The 22,510-nt window shown below is 39.1% G+C and overlaps 1 protein-coding gene across 1 annotated transcript in view; it reads left to right on the forward strand.

The window, feature by feature from the left end:
• Positions 1 to 9,369: 9,369 nt before the first annotated feature.
• Positions 9,370 to 22,510, forward strand: part of LOC145664145 (myrosinase 1-like) — a gene marked incomplete in the record, with an annotated part of 131,655 nt that continues 118,514 nt past the window's right edge. The window contains 1 exon segment of the mRNA XM_081730545.1: positions 9,370 to 9,695. Within this exon segment, the coding sequence (XP_081586671.1) occupies positions 9,530 to 9,695 (166 nt within the window).

Genomic DNA, 22,510 nt, shown 5'->3' on the forward strand with positions numbered 1-22,510 from the left:
ATGGCCTAGTTTATCGAAGGCCTGAGAAAAATCAGTACTCAAAAGCGCTGCAGTTAATTTCGGACGACTTTCAAAATAAGCGATCGTGTCCCTAATATTCGATAAAGCCAGATATGTAGGATGCTACTGATCGTGACCAAATTGTTTCGGTAAAAGAATGGAACTTAAAGTATTACGTAACCTAGCTGCTAGAACTTTTGCGAGAAGTTTATAATCACAACATGCGAGACTGATAGGTCTAAAGTGGTTGATGCGGGTGCTCTTGGGCTGCTTAGGAATGATCACTATAATACTGTGTGTAAATGTTTTGCCGACTTGTAAATTAGAACGAAAGGCATTAAAAAGTTCAGTAAAAAAAGGAATGAAAAGATATGGGAATGTCTGGTAAAATTCGTAAGGTAGGGAGTCAATGACACTAGATTTATTCTTTTTTGCCTGGTGGAGGGCATGCTGAATTTCAGCTTCAGTAAAGGGGGCATCAAGCTCTGCTTGGAGTTCAACTGGGAGAGGGTTCAAGGTATCGAAAACACCGTCATTACTAGCTGGAACATCATGGTTGCGATATAAATCAGCAAAATAGCGCACAAAGTATGGAATAATATTAGTTCCTTCACATAAAACACCTTTATCATCCAGTATATTATGAATAATCTGTTGCTTGCCCCTGCGACGTTCAGCACTGATATGTACAAGACTCGGAGGCTCAGTGGGTGATATTGATGAGATTTTGCTGCGAACAGTAATACCGTGGAGTCTTTTGCGGTGTAATGTTAACAAGAAAGCCTTTACCTGTTTAATTTGTGGAAGTACAGGTTCACCGTTAAGGAATGCCGTATGATAGTCGCATAGAAACTGAGAGTAGTAATTATATTGTTCATGGAACCGCTGTGACCGTTCTCTGCTGTATTCTTTACAGATTTGTTTCAAAGCTGGTTTGCCCCGTTGTTCCCACCATTGGATAATATTGTTCCGTCGCAAAAGTTGCTGATTAATTTCTCTCCAGCGTTGGCGTAGCAACTGCTGGAATTCTGGCTCAGAGAGGATGCCAGTATTGAGGTGCCATAAGCTAATATGGTTCAGAAGCTTTTGAAGCGGTAGCTGGATAGTCATAACTAGCCCCATGTGATCCGAAAAACAAACATGAATTCTTTCCACAGATTGCACATGTGGAAGTAATGACCGTGAGATATAAAAAGAATCGAGGCGTGAAGATCCAGTGGCGTAGAAAAAAGTGTGTCCAGGATTGTGGGGATGAAAATGACGCCAGACATCACATAAATTGGTTAATCACCTGTAATAAAGTAGGGCAGAAGTTCGAAGTAGAAGTGGAATCTTGAGCGGAAACTATACTGTTATGATCTCCACCCCATATAATCAAACGAGAACTGTCATGTAAGGCGGAGGCTACCTCGGAATTAAAGAAATTATGACGTTCACGCCGTCGGTGTGAACCTGCAGGGGCATACGAGTTGCAAAACCGGATATTAGCCACATTTCCAGTAATAATCCGGCCAGTGGGATGTTTGTATAACTGTCCAAATTCTATATCATTACGAAATATAAGTGCAGTACCCGTGCCGTTAACAGTTTCGTTAGAAAAAAAAGTGTGCTGATAAAGGCCTTGAAGGTCGGTCAAGATCACTTCCTGAGCAAACAGTATATCAAGAGAATAACATTTAATGAAATCCAAAACAGCACTTTGCTTGGTAGGAGATGTTAGACCATTAAAATTGACCGTTCCTATTTTAAAAGAGTACATTAAGAGCTGCAAGGAAAGGCTTGGTGTGGAGGAAAAGCTACACACAAAAAAACCGGCAGGCCCAAGGAAAGCAGCAAAAGGATGCAATATTAACAAAAACAAAAGTCCCAAACAGACCACTAGCATATTCTCACTGCGTAGCGGGTCTGTCCAAAGTCTCGGGGACAACTTCCCCATCATTACATGTAGTAGAATCTAATTGAGACATCTGTCGTAATCTAGTGCGGGTTAATCTACTGGTCGAATCATAGGTCTTCCCGGTCACTTTCAGAACTTTTCCAGTATTTACTTCGTGACTGGAACGCTTCTTCTTTTTCAGTTGTTCGCTAATAGGGGGTTCAGGAGTGTCATCAACACTGGATGTAGGCGTAACTGGGGAACCACTACCAGTCGAGTCGAGCACATCGGAGAGAGGAGGCACCGTGTCAAGGAAATCACTAACAACAGGTTCAGGCCGAGCAGGTGATCGAAAGTCATTGGCTGGGGTCCGGGACACTCAGTCTTATCAGATAAGTCACCTACCTTATTTGCGTCGGGGTTAACCTCAGGAAGAATTTGGCTGGTCATACCCTCTTCATGAAACGGGACCTGTGAGTATGTATCACTTGGTCGGGACACAGAAGCTGCCTCGCAGGGGGCTGGCGGGGTAGAGTCATCCAGAGTTGTCGGCAGGGTAGTAGTAGCGGGCCCGCTTTTTGTCGGCAAAACCGGAAACACACTATAGTTGTGAATAGCAGGCGCATCCTTCAGTTGTAGGATAGGTCGAGCAATTCGGCTACCCAAAGTAGAAATTCCAGAAGGATCACTGGACCGATGATCTAAACGGGCGCTAAATGTTCGGCGATCACACTGGGACACCAAATGCGTTTCACTGTCACACCTTGCACAAGTTTTTGTCTGTCCGGGATACGGTACCCAACACCCAACAACGAAGAGAACTGAGAGTAATATAGGAAGGGATATTCTTTTTTAAAATCATTTTCACAACTTTGCGGCCAGTACGTACTTTATAATAATGACCATCAGTATAAAGTTCGTCACTAACACAGAATTTCACCATAAACTTGAAGCACTTGTTTCACTTGGTTATCAGAAATTTCCATAGGTACCGCGTGGATACGGACCAATTTAATTGTATGAGAAGCCGAGTCAAGCGGAAGGTCGTAAGTATCTTCTGCATCTACATACGTTACTTTATTGTCAAATTTAGTAATGATCTGTTCACAGAGCTGTTGAGTAATTAATTTGATATATAGAAGTTTACGTGGAAAGTCTAGTTCAATACTTAATACTGCATCTTGTGCAAGCTCAAAGGTGGTTCGTATCCACTCATGGAGCGAAATCGAATTGGGCACTTTGGAGACCGGTTGAAAACTAATGCGAAGAGTGTTAAGCCTAATATTGGCCATCGTAATCAGTCATAATCTTGCACTTCACTTAACAAAAACGGGGAGAAATCACCCAAATCAAGTGGTAAGCTCACTCTGCTCAAGTCCAAAAAGCACAGCAAAAACTCGCACAAACAAACAAACAAACAAACAAACAAAACTATCACTACTAGCAGAATCAGCACCAAGGCGCGAGCAACACAGGACGTGTTGCCTCGACGAAAACTCAGGCGCAACTAAACCACTGAGCCACCGCGCCCCCCGATAATTGAAGAGGATTACCAGCAAGAACCATAGAGCGAGTGCAGAATAAGTGACTGCGGAACTCAATCATTACCTGGAACAGCCTATGACGACTATCACAGTTCGACGCGAGCTGTTGAAAAGTGAACCACTGTTTTAGAAACCCGTAATATGGTCCAATGCGTCCTCTTTTTACCTTATTTCCAATATCAAATCGTATTTATGTATGGTGGATGCCCAGAAAATCTTATGTTCTTAATTATAGCCTCTTTTTGTGAAACAGCTGTGTCTCTGTGATAATGTTAGCTGCAGTTTTTCTGATAATCCATGAGTCCTGTGATTGCGCTCATACTGCCAATGATGCTGTGGATATTTAAGGCGACAATAATGGACCATATGCACTAGATATTGTTTCCGGCCAATGATAATTGCAAGTTTCGATTATGACAATACCCCAATTCATACTGCTGGAGCTGCTGAGTTGTGGTTTTATGAACATCTGCATGAACTACAACGACACTACTCCCCTGGTCCGTCCAATTGCAAGATACCTGTGGTCAGTTCTGGAAACATTATTGAAAATCTGTGGTCAGTTCTGGAGCTCAGAATCCAGTGCAGATACCAATTTCCGTACTCATAAATTAAACTAAGTACCACACTGCATAACAAATAGTACTATATTGAACCCCTTCAACTGCATGGCGAATCAGCATGGACGCCTGAAGGGGAGAGCAGAGTGGGGCCCGAGCCCCCTGGCTCATGAAAATGTATTAAATTTATTAAGATTTTCTAAATACAAATAAAAAAATACCAAACGTAATATAGCAATCAGGGATTTGAGCCCCTTCCTTGAAAATATTCTTCGGGCGCCCATACGAATTAGAGCTGTTCTGTAGACTGACGGTGATACCACGCCACATTAATTCACAAAGTTACATTTTCTTGAGGTGTTTCCATTATTTTGATAAACATCTGTGGATATCCCATGTTTAAATTATGAAGAGAGAGAAACTGATACCATTTTCACATAAAAAAAAAAAAAAAAAAATCGGCAGGGAGAATATAAGGCTGTCATTCAGAAAGCCGGAGTTCCATTCTGACAGAAGTTATCGTCAGTCGACCTAGCAATATCCAGGACAGTTCTTTCATAAAAGCCGTGATAATTCCTTCTTTCAATTCCTCAATATTCTTTTGGATCAGGCGCGCACCTAGACAGTTTTGTTCGGGAAGCACCAAGTAGAAAGAGGGCAGAGTCCGGATCGAGTGGATTCCCGTGAGTGCGCTTCTGGTACAGATAAGACAAAAGTGCATAATTGTAAACGAGTTATAGAAGTTTTGGGAGATTCGGACCTGATGGATTCCCCTTGGGTGCACCCTTGTTTGGATAGTGCATCCGAAGGCCTAAATTAGCTATGGCATACTTACCATAAATAATACAGAATATCTCGAAGAGCTTCCGAATATTCAAATTGTTTTGAGTTACGGAAAATTCGAGCAAATAAAAACCTTAACTAATTCTATCAGTAAATGGGGGCGCGGTGGCTCAGTGGTAGAGCGTTCACCTCCGGTGCTTGGGGTCCCTGGTTCGATCCCAGCTCGCGCCGTGTGGACTTTGTGGTGGACAAACACCGTGCTCGTGGGTTTTCTCGGGGTTCTCCCGTTTCCTCCCACTTTCTTCATTCCACCAGTTCACTCATTTCTCATTATCACCGTCTCGTTTAGCCTAACCGGCATAACCGTGGGACGTTAAACTTAAAGATTTCATTTCATTTTCTATCAGTAAAACAAATCAGACAATCGTAATCAAAGTAATTTTTATAAGTTAACGATATCTATCACCATCGTTACAGCTAATGCTATAGTACCACGTATTAATATTATTGCAAGTATTAATTATTCTAATAAAAAAAAGGGCCTCTGTGGCTCAGTGGTAGAGCGTTTATCTCTGGTGCTTGGGATCGCGGGTTCGATCCCAGTCCCCACCAAGTGAACCTTGGGGTGGACAATCACCGTGTGCGCGGGTCCTCGGAGTTCTCCCACTTTCTTCATTCCACTATTACATTCATTTCTGATCATCACCGTCTCCTTTAGCCTATCCGGCATACCCATGGGACGTAAAACTTATTTAATTTTTCTTATGAAAAAAAAAAAAAAAACAATAACCGAATTAATTTAATAGTTACAACACAATCTTGTTGGACTGACTGTTTATAGAACAACAATTAAGCCACACTTTATTGATACCTGCAATGTTCACTGTAAATGAAGTGATTTGCAATCAATGGAGTATTTTAGTCTTCATTTTTTCTTTTCTTTCTTTCTTTGTCCTTTTTTTTTTTTTTTTTTTTTTAACAAGGCCCACACACGGTCCAAGGTTTGCGCAAACAAGGCTGTTTGTGCAAACAGTTTGACCGTGTGTGGCTATGTATGAACTGTTTGTGCAAACATTTTCCACATCGAACTCGTTCGAAAATTGTTTACACGAACATGATGTTTGCGCAAACACGTGGACCGTGTATGGGCATGTTTGTGCAAACACGAGCTTTATTTCCGAGTAGGAATCCTAGTGTACAGACGATTATTTCTTGCGCTATGGCGTCAATGAATAGGAATCAAGAATTCTGGCGAGAATTTATTGACCTTTATAGAAATTTACCTGAACTGTGGAAGGTAAAGAGTGAAGATTATAAAAACAGGAATTTGAAAAATGCGGCATATGAGAAGTTAGTGAATAAAATGAAGGAAATAGATCAAACGGCGGACAGAGAGTCAGTGAGGAATAAAATCAATTCACTTCGTTCTGTATACCGAAGAGAACTAAAGAAGATAAATACAAGTACAAGATCTGGAAGTGGAACAGATGACGTGTATGTACCCTCGTTGTGGTATTTTTCCCATATGGACTTTCTGAGAGACCAGGAAATGCAATTATCCGGTATTTCGACCTTGGATGAAATAATTGATGTGGAAGAAACACTTTCATTTAATATAAGTAGTGGTAAATTTGTGCATATGTTATGATAGATATTTTCATTTGTGACCTTGTTCTCAAAAAAAAAAAAAAAAAAAAAAAGTCTTCATTCTTCACACCGCACCATTTTAAACGTGCATGTTGGTAACAACAGTCGTTGTGCTAACTTCAATAGTTTCTGGAGTTCGCGCCTTCGCGGCCGTCGGTGGGGCCGAAGGGGGGTGGGATCAACACCGAAGAGCGGGAGTTCCAGCAATGACATGATTGATAATCTGCATGACATCACGTAATAGGCATTTTTCAGCGCCCAACGCCACCGATCATACCTCCACTGAGCATAGCAGCACGCGGAGTTTTGTTGCATTCGTACAAAAGATTTTGTGTTCTAGTTGATAAGATTAAAAAAAAAAAAATCCTTGACTGAATGACTGCAGACCCATTTTGCAAGCAGCTTGTTACAAACAGTCGCTTTGTCATTTCATCAAGCAATGAGCTCACCAACACCAAGCGACAAATTTCGTCTACTGTAGTACCCAATAACATCTGCCAGGGTGAAAAACTTGGTCAGACAAAGGTCATAAGCTGACATTGCCAGACTAAAGTCTAAATTAGAGCAATCTTACGAAAAAAAAAAAAAAACTGTAGGGTAGGCAGTGGCGGAGCTACTGCCTCTGCAACGGCAGGGAGGCCCAAGACGTAAGGAGGCCCTGATTATATGTGTTTTATTTTAGTCAGACATGAAATCGCAATCAAGAAAAATAATTTTTGTTACTTCCGTTGAAAACTATACGCACTATTTTACCCTAAGATTATTGGTTTTGAGCGGGTATAACACCTGATTTTGTCATTCCTGATGTGATCAAAGTTGGGGAAAAAGATATCTTCATTTTTCTGAGTAAGTTTAGAACTACTTTCGGAACAGTTACAGTCCGTTTGGCTACAAGTCTGAGGTAAATTTAATATATTACAAAATTTATTTGAAATCAAATTAGATTTCACAACAGTATATGCGTATGTAACTCGTAATCAAAAGATCATTAGGAAAATAAGCAACATAATATTTTTCCAGAACTGTCACTGTCAATCAGCCGTGTACACATACATATCCTCGTTGAATTATAACAACAATCATGAGTGTAACAATCATGAAAACTCCATTCACATATATTATATTCAGTTTTAAACAATTAGTAAATAGTCCTAATTCAAAGTAGCGGTAATATTCTGATTATTACATGTAGTTACTCGTGTTTACATGGTGTCATTCATTGCCTGACTTTGAATGTCTGTGCTGGAAAGAAACATGAAATGCTTAAATTGTTTTATAGGTCCTAATAAGTCCTGGCAAGATTTTTCTGTATCTGTGTGTGTGGGTGTATCTGATTTTGAAGTTCCGCCACTGAGGGTAGGTGTTATTTATATAGCCTACTATACATTAACGTTAAACAAGCTGCTTCAGTGGACATGCTTACGCGATTAAACTCAAAATTGAACTGAAGTTTGTGCAAACAGTTGTATCGTGTGTGGCCGAGTGTTTGCGCAAACACGATGTTTGCACAAACATGATGTTTGCGCAAACCGTGGACCGTGAGTGGGCAGTGATAACAACAGCACGTCTTGCTTCCTGTTCATGTTTCTGAGTTGTTTATAATCTAATCTTTCTTTCTTTCTCTTTTTTTTTTTTTTAAACTTAGGTTTCACTCTATCTCATGTAAAGGCATATTCCTGGAAACGTTTCAATTGCCTGTAACTGTGCCATTTGCTTCACTGGCTGGTACAGTACTTCTGGGAAATTCGATTTCTAGGTGAATTATTGACATCTGGGCATGTAATCATCTTTGAAATGAAATTAAATGATTTTTTTCTGTTTAACGTATCACGATTATGCCCTTTAGACCAAGGGAGGTGATGACTAAAGAAAGCAAATCATGATGGAAGAATTGGTGGAATGAGAATGTACCCCCAATGGGCTTCATCTCATTGATCATCAGCCTAACGCCCCAGACTGCTTGGCTACACCCACCGTCTTCCACTGAGCCACTGTGCAAATCATATTCGAGATAACGACAAATCGAGTAATAGAACTTCGAGACAAGTAAAATTTAGGCTTGTTAGTATTGAGGTCTATTCTTTCCACCGGAAGGACTTCGAGGCAGACACATACACAGGAATTTATTTCGGGAGGGACCCAAATTCAATATGAGGTTAAATCATACTAAAATTTGTAAAATTACCCCTAAAATTAGACTAAACTTACAAAGAAGTAGGGATTTGAGGGGAAGCAAGTCCCGCAGAACCTATCCCCTGCATCGAGATATTACAAATTAGTTACAGACGTTGCCCTACAATTGTTTGTCCTATTAAGATAAAAACTAATAATACCGCCGTTCTCAACCAGTGTAACAGTCACAAAGCAGTACAACTTTAACATCATACTGTGACTGAACAAGCAGTTCAAGATAGATCCTTTTCACATAGAATGTATTTACAGATAAAGACGTTAAATTCACAACCAACTCTTGAAAAGCATAAAATGACTTAGCATCTTTACTTTGGAATAATTTATAAAACTAATAAGCAACAAGTTTTAATTTTGTTTTAGTCAAAACCTTGACCAAAAATAAAATAAAATAAAATAAAATAAATAAACTCACGTCATTTTGGTCAGAAATAACTTGCAAACTAATACTAAATACTGTTCTAAATATGAACCTTACAACAATCTCCTAATTTCGGTTAAAATCTTCTTCTTGAAAATGAAAGATAGTCTCCGAAAAGGAGTATTTGATTCTCTTCTGCCTCCTTAACGCGGTCATGCTTTGCGACATTATTTCACATAATAACTTGAATTGTGCAAACCCTTACTTCCACAACAGGTGTAATAAGTTCTATAAGCAGTGTTATTACCCTATGATTTGTTCCGTTGCGGAAATGGGACATGTGTAACTATGTCAACAGCTCAAGGTCATTTGCTTCGTCAAAGCGACTTTAACCTTGGTAGCCAATAACGCGCGTTAGTGAAGAGCTTGTACGGTAGTTGCCTTTTCTCATTGACAACATGCGTTGCTATTTGCTTCCTCAGTCTTCAACTTTTCTATATATTTAGCTACACATAATATGTGTAGGTGTGTGGGGAGCGTGTGTAGTAGCTACGAGTAATGTGATGTAATGAATTGTATGATACTCTCATTACTGGTGATTGTTTGTTTACAAGTGCAACAAGACATGAGTGTCTCTTGTGATGACAGTTTCTATTATGATCGTTTTCCTGATGATTTTCTGTTTGGAGCTGCAACAGCTTCCTACCAAATAGAAGGCGCCTGGAATGAAGATGGTAATTTTTTTTCTTTCTTTGAATTGTTTTGTTCATTCATTGATATCTATTGACATTAGGGTTGCCAGATTTGTAAAATCAAAAAGGACACTAACTTTTAAAAAAATCACTAAAAAAATTGCTTTTACCTAAACTCAAGTTTGCTTCCAGATTATATTGAAGAAAAAGAAAAAATAATATAGAAATTAAGACATTATTAAATTAATACAAAACGTTCAACTACAAAATGACTCACTAGCAGCCGAGCCGAGAAGTGAGCCGAGCCAACAGCTCACCAAACCGAGCCGGCTCAAGCCCTCAGCTCATTTGCGCCGAACCGAGCCGAGCCGAGCCGATAGCTCAACCCAACCGAGCCGATGCCACACCTGAGCCGAGCCGATGCCACACCTGAGCCGAGCCGATGGCTCATCGCAAACGAGCCGGCTCGAGCCGATGGCTCACCTGAGCCGAGCCGAACCGAGCCGGAGCTCGAGCTGAGCCGGTTGACATGATGACACCACTAATACTAATGATACTTTTTGCCCGTTTAAGCTACTTCTATCAATGATTTGTCACTTAAGAACCTATTATACATTGTGGCACACAAACATGTTACAGAATCGCCATCACTGCTATTCGCCTTCACAGCAGGCCGGTAGCCAGCCCCAAAATATAGGGGGGCCGGCCCAAGTTAGGGGGGGCGATCCAACCATATTATTCATCACCATATTATACTTCATTTGCAAGCCTACCGCGAAAATTTTAGGGGGCAGCGAAAATTTAGGGGGGAAGCCCCCTAGACCCCCCTGGATACGGACCTGCTTCACAGTATCAACACTAACTCTATTTCTAACATCTGTCCAAACTAATTTCATTCTTTAGAATATTCTTTCACATTCTGCATTACAATTCGATATGGGGAAAATGTAAGATGCTACGACGAAAACCGGATACAAAGCCGGACATCAATTTCTGCCCAAAAGCCGGACGGTCCAGCTAAAAGCCGGATGTCTGGCAACCCTAATTGACATAGCACAGCATGTGGCTTCAGCATGTCAATGCGTTGTTATGAAGATAATGAGATGCAAGAAGGCAAAACATGGTTTATCCAGATATGATGCGATCAGAAATTTAAAAAAAAAAAAAATAAAAAATAAAAAAAAAAAATAAAAAAAATAAAGCTTTCGGTTTAACGTCCCATGATTATGCCCTTTAGGCTAAGGGACACAGATGATTAAGGCAAGTGAATGATTATGGAAGAATTGGTGGATAAGAATGTGGGAATGCCTCGAGAAAACCCACGGACACGATGTTTTACACCACAAACTTACTTGCCCGGGGATCGAATCAGGGACTCCATGCACCAGAGGTAAGGGCCCTACTACTGTGTCCCCCATCAGAAATTCCACACAGATTCTTGTCCATGTATAGTGTGGGTAAGTGCTATAGAAGTGTGTGTGTAGTTTTCATTCTCTCTCTATGTGTGTGTGTGTGTGTGTGTGTGTAAGAGTAATTAGTGGTTACTTCTGAAAATTTTTCCGGGGGAGGGGAGTAGAATTGCGAAAATACTAGTAATCCATGTTGAGCATATAGCCATGGGGAGATTTTTTTTTTTTTTTTTTTTTTTTTTTTTTTTTAGTTGTAGGTGAGAGTAGGATGTCACCCTGAAATTTGTCACTGGAGTAATAACCAGAACTGTTGCTTAAAAGGAAAATAGCGGAGGCCTCCTTCCATCAACATTTGGAAATTTTTGATAAATTTGCAAATTCGGATTCCTTGTTGTATCTTTACACAAAATTGATTTCACAAATCGAAAACACTCTTGTTTGTGGTAATTTCACGTAAATTGATCTACTAACAGCCTAAGTAATTTGGTGGTCCCACGTTTAATCCTGATTTATTTTTGCTATGTTTTCTATATTTAATAACAACTGGCAGAGGTTCATTAACTGTAGGAATGTTAGCAAGTTGGTAAATAAACCTCACCAACCATCAATTTTAAGAAGTCTCAACTTAATCTACTGATTTGTGAACTATTGACAATATTAGCGGTCCTTGGGAGTAGCGACATCGGTAAAAATTAAGCTTTTATTGTTTAACTGAGGGAAGACTACTTAATTACATAATATAGTAATCTTGTATACAAGAACCATAACATTAGATAGACCTAAGACTTTCCCCCTTAGTTTGGATCGATAGTTTAACTTTTAAAAGTATCATTTTCTTCCAGAGATATCATAAGAAGACATTATGTGGTTAACGCGGAAGACCCGGTTCGAATTACGGTGGGAGCTCGTTTTTTTCCTGATTCCATGTTAAGCTGTAGGTACACGTCTCATATAGGATCGATGCTGAAAGGGACGCTAAACTGCAATCTAACCAACTAAGAAGACACTATGAGTGTAAGATTCGAGCATACATGTATTCAGTGGCGGATCCAGGATATGATCAAGGGAGGGGCTAAACTATAGTTTGCCGTTTTATCCAGTGTAAAGCAGGATTGAAGCCCATTGTATCCAGTGTAAACCTGAGCGTCAAGGGGGGGGGGCTATAGCCCCTATAGCCCCCCCTTGGATCCGCCACTCCATGTATTTGTTTCTGCATATTAGCTCCAGGGATAAGTATACAGGAGCATATAATGTCGCTACAGGTATGTGTGTGGTACTTTGTTTCTCTGTAACTATTGACTGGATCTGAACGAAATTTGGTGGGCAAAACGAAATCTTTCAGTTGTATGTCCCACGTTATGCTAGCTAAAGGAGACTGTGCTAATCAAAAATGAAATTGTGGAATGAAGAAAATGACAGGGAGCGGGAGAACCCTAAGACAACCCACGCACAACGTGTTTGTCCAGCACACAGCTCACTTGACAAGAATTGGGATCGAACCATGGTCCTCATGCACTAGAGGTGAACGTTCTACCACTGAGCCACCCGGCGCATTTGATGGGCAAGTAGTCCATTGTTTAAGGAATAAAGCTCGCTATATTTGGTGGCCGAACTTGTCCAGAGCAGTGGTCGAAGTGAGACTATATGCGGTGGTATGCCATACCGCCTTTGGTTTTACAGTGACGAAGACATACCGCCTCTGGTTTTTTAATGATCAAGACATACCGTCCTGGGAGAGTAGATGCTAAATACCTTTAATAAATTCATTTTTATACACAGTAATTGACGAATAGCTTTCGACCTAAAAAGATTTTATTTGTTATGTAGAAATAATTTGTAATTTGACGACACCGACATTTCTATTATCTTTTTCCTAAGTAGGGATGCGCACGAGACAAGATTCGAGGCTGTCTCGTCTCGAAAATGTGTTGTAAAATTGATGTCTCCACTCGAAAAATGTATTCTTCTCTATTGGAAGAGCTGTGTCTCGACTCGAATTTTGTCAGGAAAATTCTGTCTCGACTCGTCTCGTGCGCATCCCTATTCCTAACTTTTGTTTTTAAAATGAGGTGTCCTCGAAGTTCATATAATTCATATTTTGATGTGCCATATTGAATTGTTTATTTCGTATGTATGTGTGTGTCTTCTTGTCTTAATTCAAATAAATGCCGTGTTTTGGGCATGAACGGATTTAGGGGTTGCCTGCTGTGGTGGGGGCTATTCTTCCAGGAGCTTAGAATATCCCTCATTCGAGTGGGAATACTGGAGCTCTCCCGCAGGAAATTGTTAATATAAAAGCTCGGTTTTTGAGCATTTTCGTGTATAATTCTCTATAATACAACATAAGGCGAAAGTTGTTGGCGAGCGAACGAGCGAGCGAAGTCTCTCTATGCCCCCTCCCCTTCCGGTAACTGAAGAGAAGCTCTCCAGTGATTTTCAGTTATTATGTAAATAGAAATGCAATCTTTTAGAATACATACCATCACTGTATTTCAACATTTAGATAGCCGGTATGTCGAGTCAATATCGTAATAAAACATACCGTCTCTGCTTTTTTTCCCACTTTCAACACTTGTCCAGAGAGTCTCGGTTGGACAACACAGCCTGTATTCCACAGCTTTATACACCGGAAGTTCTTGAGTTTGGTACACCTCAGCTTGTTAAGTTACAGAATTTAATTCCATCTTCCTAGATGAGAAAAACAGGCATTACGTCATATTTTATGGGTGTAACAGCTCACACTATTTCCCGGTTTTGCCGCCAATGTTTGTGAAATACAGTACCGTTAGAAGAGTGTTATTGCACAACAAATATAGGCTAATTGTTTTCATATTTATCTTAAGGCAAATCATTATTAAACAAATCTGCACTGTAGACAATATAATAATTGTTCAAAATGCACAAATGCATAATGATTTTGATCCTTGGTGCAATATATTATGCTTGATGAGAAACTTACTTTCAGTGAACATATTGCTGCTGAAAAAAAAAAAAAAAAAACTATACAGATTTACAAAAATTCAAAATTTGACAGCGTTTAGATATTTACAACAAGGCTTACATTTGTCCTGTAGTGAAATAACGTTCTTCTATGAATTCTGAGCTACGTAAATGAACACTTTATGACGAAACCATGACTTGATAGTTTCGAAGGCAGAAAAGTATATAATAAAATTAAAAGAAAACGTATTGCATGTTAGAGTACCCGTCGCAAATCGGCTGAAATTTTGTTTCTTCATAAAATAGCAGATAAAAGTTAAATTCTCCCTCTCTACTCTCTATACTTAGTTTTCGGCCACACATTTGCATTTCCAATTTATTCTATATTCAGAAGTCTAGACTTGGAAGTATACAAAGGTTCTCATGTAGAGACTTCCTACTGGATTCAAGAGACTTCCATTTACCATAGATCTTTGCTTTGAAAGAATTTTCGTACAGCATTGTGCAAGGTTAGGTTGTAAATATTATTGTAGGAGTTCTCGTAATTATTATTTTGTTGATATTCTGTTGTGTTATTTTTTATTTATTACCAATGTCACATGTTTCAGTGTAAAATGGCCAACATGCTGTATCTGAAACTATCAGTGTCATGTCGTGAGGGGGCGGAGCGGGGGACGGCCCCAAGCGCCGAAGTAACGGGCGAAAAATTCGAGAGGAAAAGAAGAAAAGAAAAAAGATAGAGGAATATTACTAGTATGTATTGTCTGTCAAACAAATAAATGCATGTTTTCCGCGGGATAGTAACTTGCCCCTTGCTGCTATGAAAATAAAATACTACCCCATATCATTTCGCCAGTAGCTTCCTATTTGCTGATCAGTTAAAACAGTATTCCTGGGCATCGTGGCGAAAAGTGTATTTGCCTTTTCGTGCATTATACGAAAAACACAAAGAGTGAAGGCAATAAAAACGAAACAAGGAGAAAATACAATGCGATGTAAAGTGCTTGGACTCTTTCGACGAATCACTCAATGTAGCGCCTTCCTTGAAAGCAGGTTCTGATTGTGTAATCGGGAACATCGTGTGCTCAAGTTCACGGAGCCCTTAAATCGATTCCTACTGAAGAAATACTTATCATTTTCTTTACAACAATAGAAGTTTTTTAAAATTATCCAGTCATCCGAGAAAAGGAAATTGTGTAGAAACACAACATTTCACCTTCGTATTCACATTATCGCGAAGAAATATGATCATTTCTTGCAGTTCAAACCATAGACTATTCAAGTTAGTGAATAATGTTTTTCGGACTTTTTATAAAAAATGTCCAGCGTGTTGTCGTCGGCAGAGCTCTACACTCTAGACCTTAAAGTCGCAAGTTTCTGAGGAAAACAGTATCCTATTATTATTATTATTATTATTATTATTATTATTATTATTAGAATGACAAAGGAAGGAAAGAAAATGAAATGAAATCTTTGAGTTTTACGTCCCACGGTTATGCTGGTTAGGCTAAAGGAGACGATGATGATGAGTAATGAATGAAATGGTGGAATGAAGAAAGAGGGAGAAACGGGAGAACCCCGAGAAAACCCACGCACACGGTGTTTGTCCACCACAAAGTTCACTTGGCGGGGGCTGGGATCGAACCCGGGACCCCAAGCACCGGAGGTGAACGCTCTACAATTGAGCCACCGCACAAATCACATGTAAAATTTGAAGACCGAGTTAGTTGTGTAAATTTGCACACAGATCAAGGTAACGAAGCCAGAGTAATATGCGTATGTTCCTTGAACAAAGAAATCAGTTACTCTGCTCTGGCCATCCACCTTCGTAGAGTATTCGATAGCAAGGTAGTCTGAAGAGGTTGTAGTCCACGGATCGATTCCAGCGCAGAACCATTTTTAATTCTTAAGCACAAGTAGAAAAGTCAAAAAACCGAATCAAGACGCATGAAGTTTAGAGCTAACAAAACCGAACCAAAGGTATGGGTCATTATGTGATTTGTTTAAGAACAAGAAAATGGAGGAAAGTTGTTTTGTCTGTGTCTAGGAATGGAGTATAAATAAAAGAAGAAACTACACTTCTCTCCAGAATTTGTGTCACATGTCTTTCAAAACTACATAAATAGAAATAACTCTCCTTCTTATCACAGAAAATGTTAAACGTCTTCCTAGTAATATGCAGAAAAAGGAAACCACATATTTCCAATAATATTTCTGTAAAAAATTAACAAATAAAGAAGTTATAATTAATAAAAAAAATCTTGCGAAACTCATCGCCAAATTCTAAGTTCCATTTTCGTAAGCATGGCAAACGCGCAAACAAAATTTACACACACACACACAGAGAGAGAGAGGGGGGGAGAGAAGGAATTTTATGCTTTATCAGAAATACAACGTAAATCTTTCATAATGTTAGTTACTATACATATTGCACGACTCTAATAATAATAGATATTAGACATTTTATATGAAAACAATCAAATAAAAGGAAATAAGCCACAAAATACCCGAAGCGATCAGGCAGTTTGTGGTAGTAATTTTCTAATATGCCTTTATTACAAGAATGATCCTTAATATATCTTCGTAGAGTAGACGGTTATCGCACACTCCCCGAATATTTCGTTTTTATCCACGATCATCAGTTCAAATCCCATACGATACGCTTCCTTCTTTTCTAGAAAAAATTACGTCCTTTAAACAAAGTATTACAATTATCAAGAATTTTATCAAAAGAGAAAACTTCATTTCTAATCATTATCCTAACCGGAAGAGAAACTTATAAACATTTGAAATAGTAATTAACATATGACTAAACTTTAATGAAACATTACTAAAATAAAACATTTACTTCGAATAGTCTCTGCAATGATTTGTAGAAAATGGACAGAATAGCGACCATAAACTCTTAGTTGTCAATTAAAACCGTAGTAGCGATAGTTCTAACCCCAAGTAGAATATTCACTCTTTACTTCATGAAAATAATAAACATTTTACAAAATAATGATCTTTTGGCTATATCGTAACCTTTTAGTAAATAAATAAATAAAATACATTTTATGAATAATTTACTCACCGTGACTCGATAACTGATTGCAAGGGTGAAGAGAATGAATATTACTACAGACTGTTACAATTAAGGGGCGCAGTGACTCAGTGAAAGCCGGTGGGTGTAGCTGAGCAGCTTGAGGTGTTAGACTTTAGTGTTGTCACGGCTTAGTCACTACCGAGCCGAACCGAGAAGTGAGCTGAGCCCACACCTCACCCTACCGAGCTGGCTCGAATCCTAGACTCAGTTGGACCAAACCGAGCCGAGCCAATGGCTCACACCAGCGGAGTCGCCTCGAGCCGACGGCTCACCTGAGCCGATGGCTTATTCCAACAGAACCGACTAGATCCAATGGCTCAGCTGAGCCGAGCCAAACAGAGCCAATGGTTCACTTGAGTCGAGCCCAACCAGGCCGATGGCTCACCTCAGCCGTGCGGGTTGACATCATTATTAGACTGATGATTGTGAGGTTTCCGTGTCCCTCTGTAGTACGAAGGGAACAATTTTAATTCTCGATGTTTCTGAATTCATGTCCGTGTCGATTCTAGGAGTCTTGAAATGCAATTGAAATAGGGAATAAGTCAGGAAGTTATAACAAATGTATAGCGGTCACCTCTGGTGCATAGAGTCCCTGGTTCTACCCCAGCTCGCGCCAAGTGAACTTTGTGGTGGACACAGTATGTGTGTGTAGGTTTTTTTGGGGGTTTTCCTGTTTTTCCCCACTTTGTTTATTCCACCATTTCATTGATTTCTCATAACCACTGCTTCCTTTATCTTAGTCGGCATAACTATGGGACGTAAAACTTAGATTGCTTTTTTCTTTTTGTTGTTAGAGGGAAATGACTAAGTAAAGTACAGTGAATAATTATGGATAAAATTTTGAATTCTCAGATAAAATATTAGGTTTCAACCCTTCAGGTTGGTCTAGCAAGTTGGAGTGTGCTTTTGGTGTATGCGGTTCCGGGTTCTATTTCCGCTAGAACATAAAAAATGATTACCTTTTCATTTACTCTTATTAATTCTCTATCATTTTTAACCTGAAGAGCATAAACGTGAAACATTAAACTAAAAAATTCTGTTTCAATATTGTCCAGTGATTTCATTGTCTCAATTATCAGTTGTTACATCGTGCTATATACTACCATATGTATTACCCGTCGTACGAGTCTCTGCATTTGTTTTGTAGTGGCGCTGCTGTTGTGTTTATGTTTTGGCACTGGGCGAAGGGAGTGGTGGGAGGGAAAGAGAAGGCAGGAATGGTTTTCTGTATACCTTTACAGGGTTGCCAGGACGTCTTCCTACAAAGTAACAGCCGTTATGGATCTTCCACCGTCAAACACACCCGTTTCCCTCATAGAGTGCAACATGCATATCATTTCCCTATTTTATTCTTCTGCCGGTACCATCAACACAGTGTTAAGCAATACCTAATAAAAATATTTCTGTTCATATTCTTTTGATTTTCTCGAAAACCTGACCATAAAAGAAGTCTCAAGAAACTAATACATCTGGCGGCCCTGCCTTGTTGCTCCTATCACTTGTAAACATTGAAGTTAGTTCCCAACTTCGCCGCATGCAGAGAAAAATCAGACGTATTATACAATTGGCTTGTCACAGCTGATCCAATGCTTGTTTGTGTGAATTCTTCACTATTGCTGTGGCAAGCTGTCTTTCCTTTAGACAGTTACCTGCGTGAAACCATCTAACCGTTAGCTTGTAGCTCGTGCCTACATGTTCCGTGTTGTGCTTAATACGAATTAATCAATATTTCCCTTTCTACATGAAGTCTATCACACAAATCAAATATAGATGACTGTATTTAGAAACGAGAAAGTTTTCACACGTCATTCACTACAGTACACGAACTTCTATTATCCAGTTTTGATTGCTGGCAGAAGCTAGTGTTTTATACTGAAAATTGGCATTAGGTTCATTTTCGGTGTGAGACTTCTAAACTGTGCTATGCACATGTATGTAAAAAACTTATAGAACAGCTATGTCCGTTCGTAAGTCCATTTGTTCACAGATATCATAGGAAAAACGGTAAAAGATAAAGAGTTTAGGACCTTGCAATCGATTCACCGTCCCAAGGATAGGTTTCATCTCCTCTGTTTAGTCTCTGTTGAAATCGGAAGTTGCTCAAGTAAATCATTTCCCGTTTCAACGTTTATCTACATAGAACAAAATGGTTATTAGATAAGAAGCAGTTTTCTGCAAACGATTCAGCGTTTCAAAGTAACGTATCATGACAATAGCGAACACTCTACCAAAACCGGGAATGGTTTAAATTTACTACTACTTCCGGTTTCAATACCGATTTCCGTAGAGCAAGACGGTAAAAGATATCGAGATATAGTATTATCTAATCGATTCCCTTTAACCATCTATTCAAGCTGGACGCGAATCAAAATAACAATTTCCGATTTCAATCTTTAGCGCCATAGAACAAAAACAGTAAGGAATAGCGAGTAATTGCTTTCTGATAGGGATTCAGTGACCAAGGAACAGATTCTATCTTTCATCTTATTAATCTATTGTAACCATTATTTATAAATGTCGCCATGCCGTAAGCGTAGTGGACCACCAATGGGCAACTAGCGACATTTTGCCAAAATTTGGCGGCCCTGACGCGACGAAACGCCAATCAACCACAAGATTATTTCGTGAAAATATGTTAAATCGCCTGTATGCGTGATTTTGTTACATTAAGGTGAGTCTAAAAACACTAAAGGAGAAACAAACACTACACTTGGGTGGGGGCGAACAACCAGCTTTGTGATAACTAGTCGTGAGAACTTCCAATTTGGCACGGAGGCGATGCAGAAAACTTGGCTTGTAGAAGGTTAACTTACTGAGGTGTTTTTAATTTTGCTAATAAGAGTGCTTCTTTAACCTTGTATATTTGATGATAATTGTTTGGGATCATATAAAACGCGTTTGCGGACGCTAGTACATTTTCTTTATTTCAGCATTTTCTAATGATCGGGAAGAGGTTTATTTGAGAAATATTTGGAAGGCTCATTTAAACCTCCTTCCTCCCCGTAGAATGGGAATTTCAATTCAAGTGAACTGATGAAAACTAATAAGGGGAAAGCAGATTTTGGTAAACGAATTTCGGGGCCATCTTTCACGAGGTACTAGTGCACATTTAAAGTCTTAATATTACAAACTAGGAGAGCACATACCCTGTGATAGCAGATAAAAAGCGTCTTAAAGTTTTGACTGGCAGCATATATAATACAATGCGTTATCAAGTGACCCCGAAAACCCCGAGAACCCCGAGAAAACACACACACGCCGTCTCCACCACAAAGTTTACTTGGCGCGAGCTGGGATCGAACCGGGAACTATGCACCACAGGTGGCCGCTATACGTTTTTTAACTTCCTGACTTATTCTCTATTTCAATCACATTGGGGACAATTAAAATTCTTCCCTTCCAACTAGAGAGAGACTGGAAAACCTCACGATCATCAGTCTAATAATGATGTGAACCCGCTCATCTCGGCTCGGTTCAACTGAGCCAACAGCTCTAGCTGGCTCGGTTCCGCTCAGCTTAAGTGAGCCATTGCCTCGGGCCGGTTCGGTTGGGATGAGCCATCGGCTCGGTTTGGCTCGACTCAGCTGAGCCATTGGCTCTGTTCGGCTCGGCTCAGGTGAGCCATTGGCTCGAGTCGGATCTGTTGGAATAAGCCATCGGCTCGGTTTTGTTCGGCTTAGGTGAGCCATCTTCTCGAGCCGGCTACGTTGGGGTAAGGCATTGGCTCGGCTCGGTTTGGTCCAGCTGAGCCTAGGACTCAAGCCGGCTCTATAGGGTGAGGTGTAGGCTCGGCTAGGCCACTAGGCCACTGGGACCCTAGCTTTGTAACAGATAGTTGTAATATTCATTATCTTCACCCTCGCAATCAGCTATCGAGTCATTGTGATTAAATTATACATAATATGTATTCTATTTATTTACTAAAAGATTTACGATACAGCCAAAAGATCATTATTTTTGTAAAATGTTTATTATTTTCATGAAGCAAAGAGTAAATATTTTACTTCGGTTTAGAACTTACGCTACTACGGTTTTAATTGACAACTAAGAGTTCATGTTCACTATTTCTATCCGTTTTCTACAAATTACTTGCAGAAACTATTCGGAGTAAATGTTTTATTTTAGTAATGTTTCATTAAAGTTTAGTCATATGTTAATTACTATTTCAAATATTTATAAGTTTCCCCTTCCGGTTAGGATAATGATTAGAAATGAAGTTTACTCTTTTGATAAAATTCTTGATAATTGTAATACTTTATTTAAAGGTCGTAATTCTGGATTATTTGGAGATATTCAAATAAACTAGAATGAAGACGATAATACTAAGCAACATTATTAGAACAAAACATTGTGTTTAAGAAATTGACAGAATCAAGCTTTTCTAAAAAAGAAGGAAGCGTATGGTATGGGATTCGAACTGATGATCGTGGATATAACAAAATATTCGGGGAGCGTGCGATAACCGTCTACTCTACGAAGATATGTTAAAGTTCATTCTCGTAATAAAGGCATATTAGAAAATTACTACCACAAACTGCCTGATCGCTTCGGGTATTTTGTGGCTTATTTCCTTTTATTTGATTGTTTTCATATAAAATGTCTAATATCTATTATTATTAGAGTCGTGCAATATGTATAGTAACTAACATTATGAAAGATTTACGTTGTATTTCTGATAAAGCATAAAATTCCTTCTCTCCCTCTCTCTCTCTCTCTGTAAATTTTGTTTGTGCGTTTGCCATGCTTACGAAAATGGAACTTAGAATTTGGTGATGAGTTTCGCAAGATCTTTTTTATTAATTATAACTTCTTTATTTGTTAATTTTTTACAGAAATATTATTGGAAATATGTGGTTTCCTTTTTCTGCATATTACTAGGAAGACGTTTAACATTTTCTATCATAAGAAGGAGAGTTATTTCTATTTATGTAGTTTTGAAAGACATGTGATACAAATTCTGGACAGAAGTGTAGTTTCTTCTTTTATTTATACTCCATTCCTAGACACAGACAAAACAACTTTCCTTCATTTTCTTGTTCTTAAACAAATCACATAATGACCCATACCTTTGGTTTGGATGTTTTTTCCTTTTCTATTTGTGTACTGTCCTTTCGAAACCGTTCTAGTATGTCGCAGGCAATCTCACAATAACTGTTATTATTATAAGATCAACTAGAATGTGTTGATGTCTGCTTGGTTAACATTAAAGCATCGGACTTCCGAGTGCTAGTACGCTGCGAACGTAGGATAGGCATATAAGGAAGGAAACAGGACATAGGAATTGAGTAAAATACATGAGGAATGGGTAAGTAATATGTTAAGTAAGATGACAATGAAATCAAATGCAGCTTTTAAGTTTTGCACAATTTTATTATCCTTGCTGCATATACCGCACAAGCAGTTGTTGGTTCATCACAAAAGTT

Source organism: Thermobia domestica, chromosome 11 (assembly GCF_964235325.1).
Source record: "Thermobia domestica chromosome 11, izTheDome1.hap1.1, whole genome shotgun sequence".
Lineage (NCBI taxonomy): Eukaryota > Metazoa > Arthropoda > Insecta > Zygentoma > Lepismatidae > Thermobia > Thermobia domestica.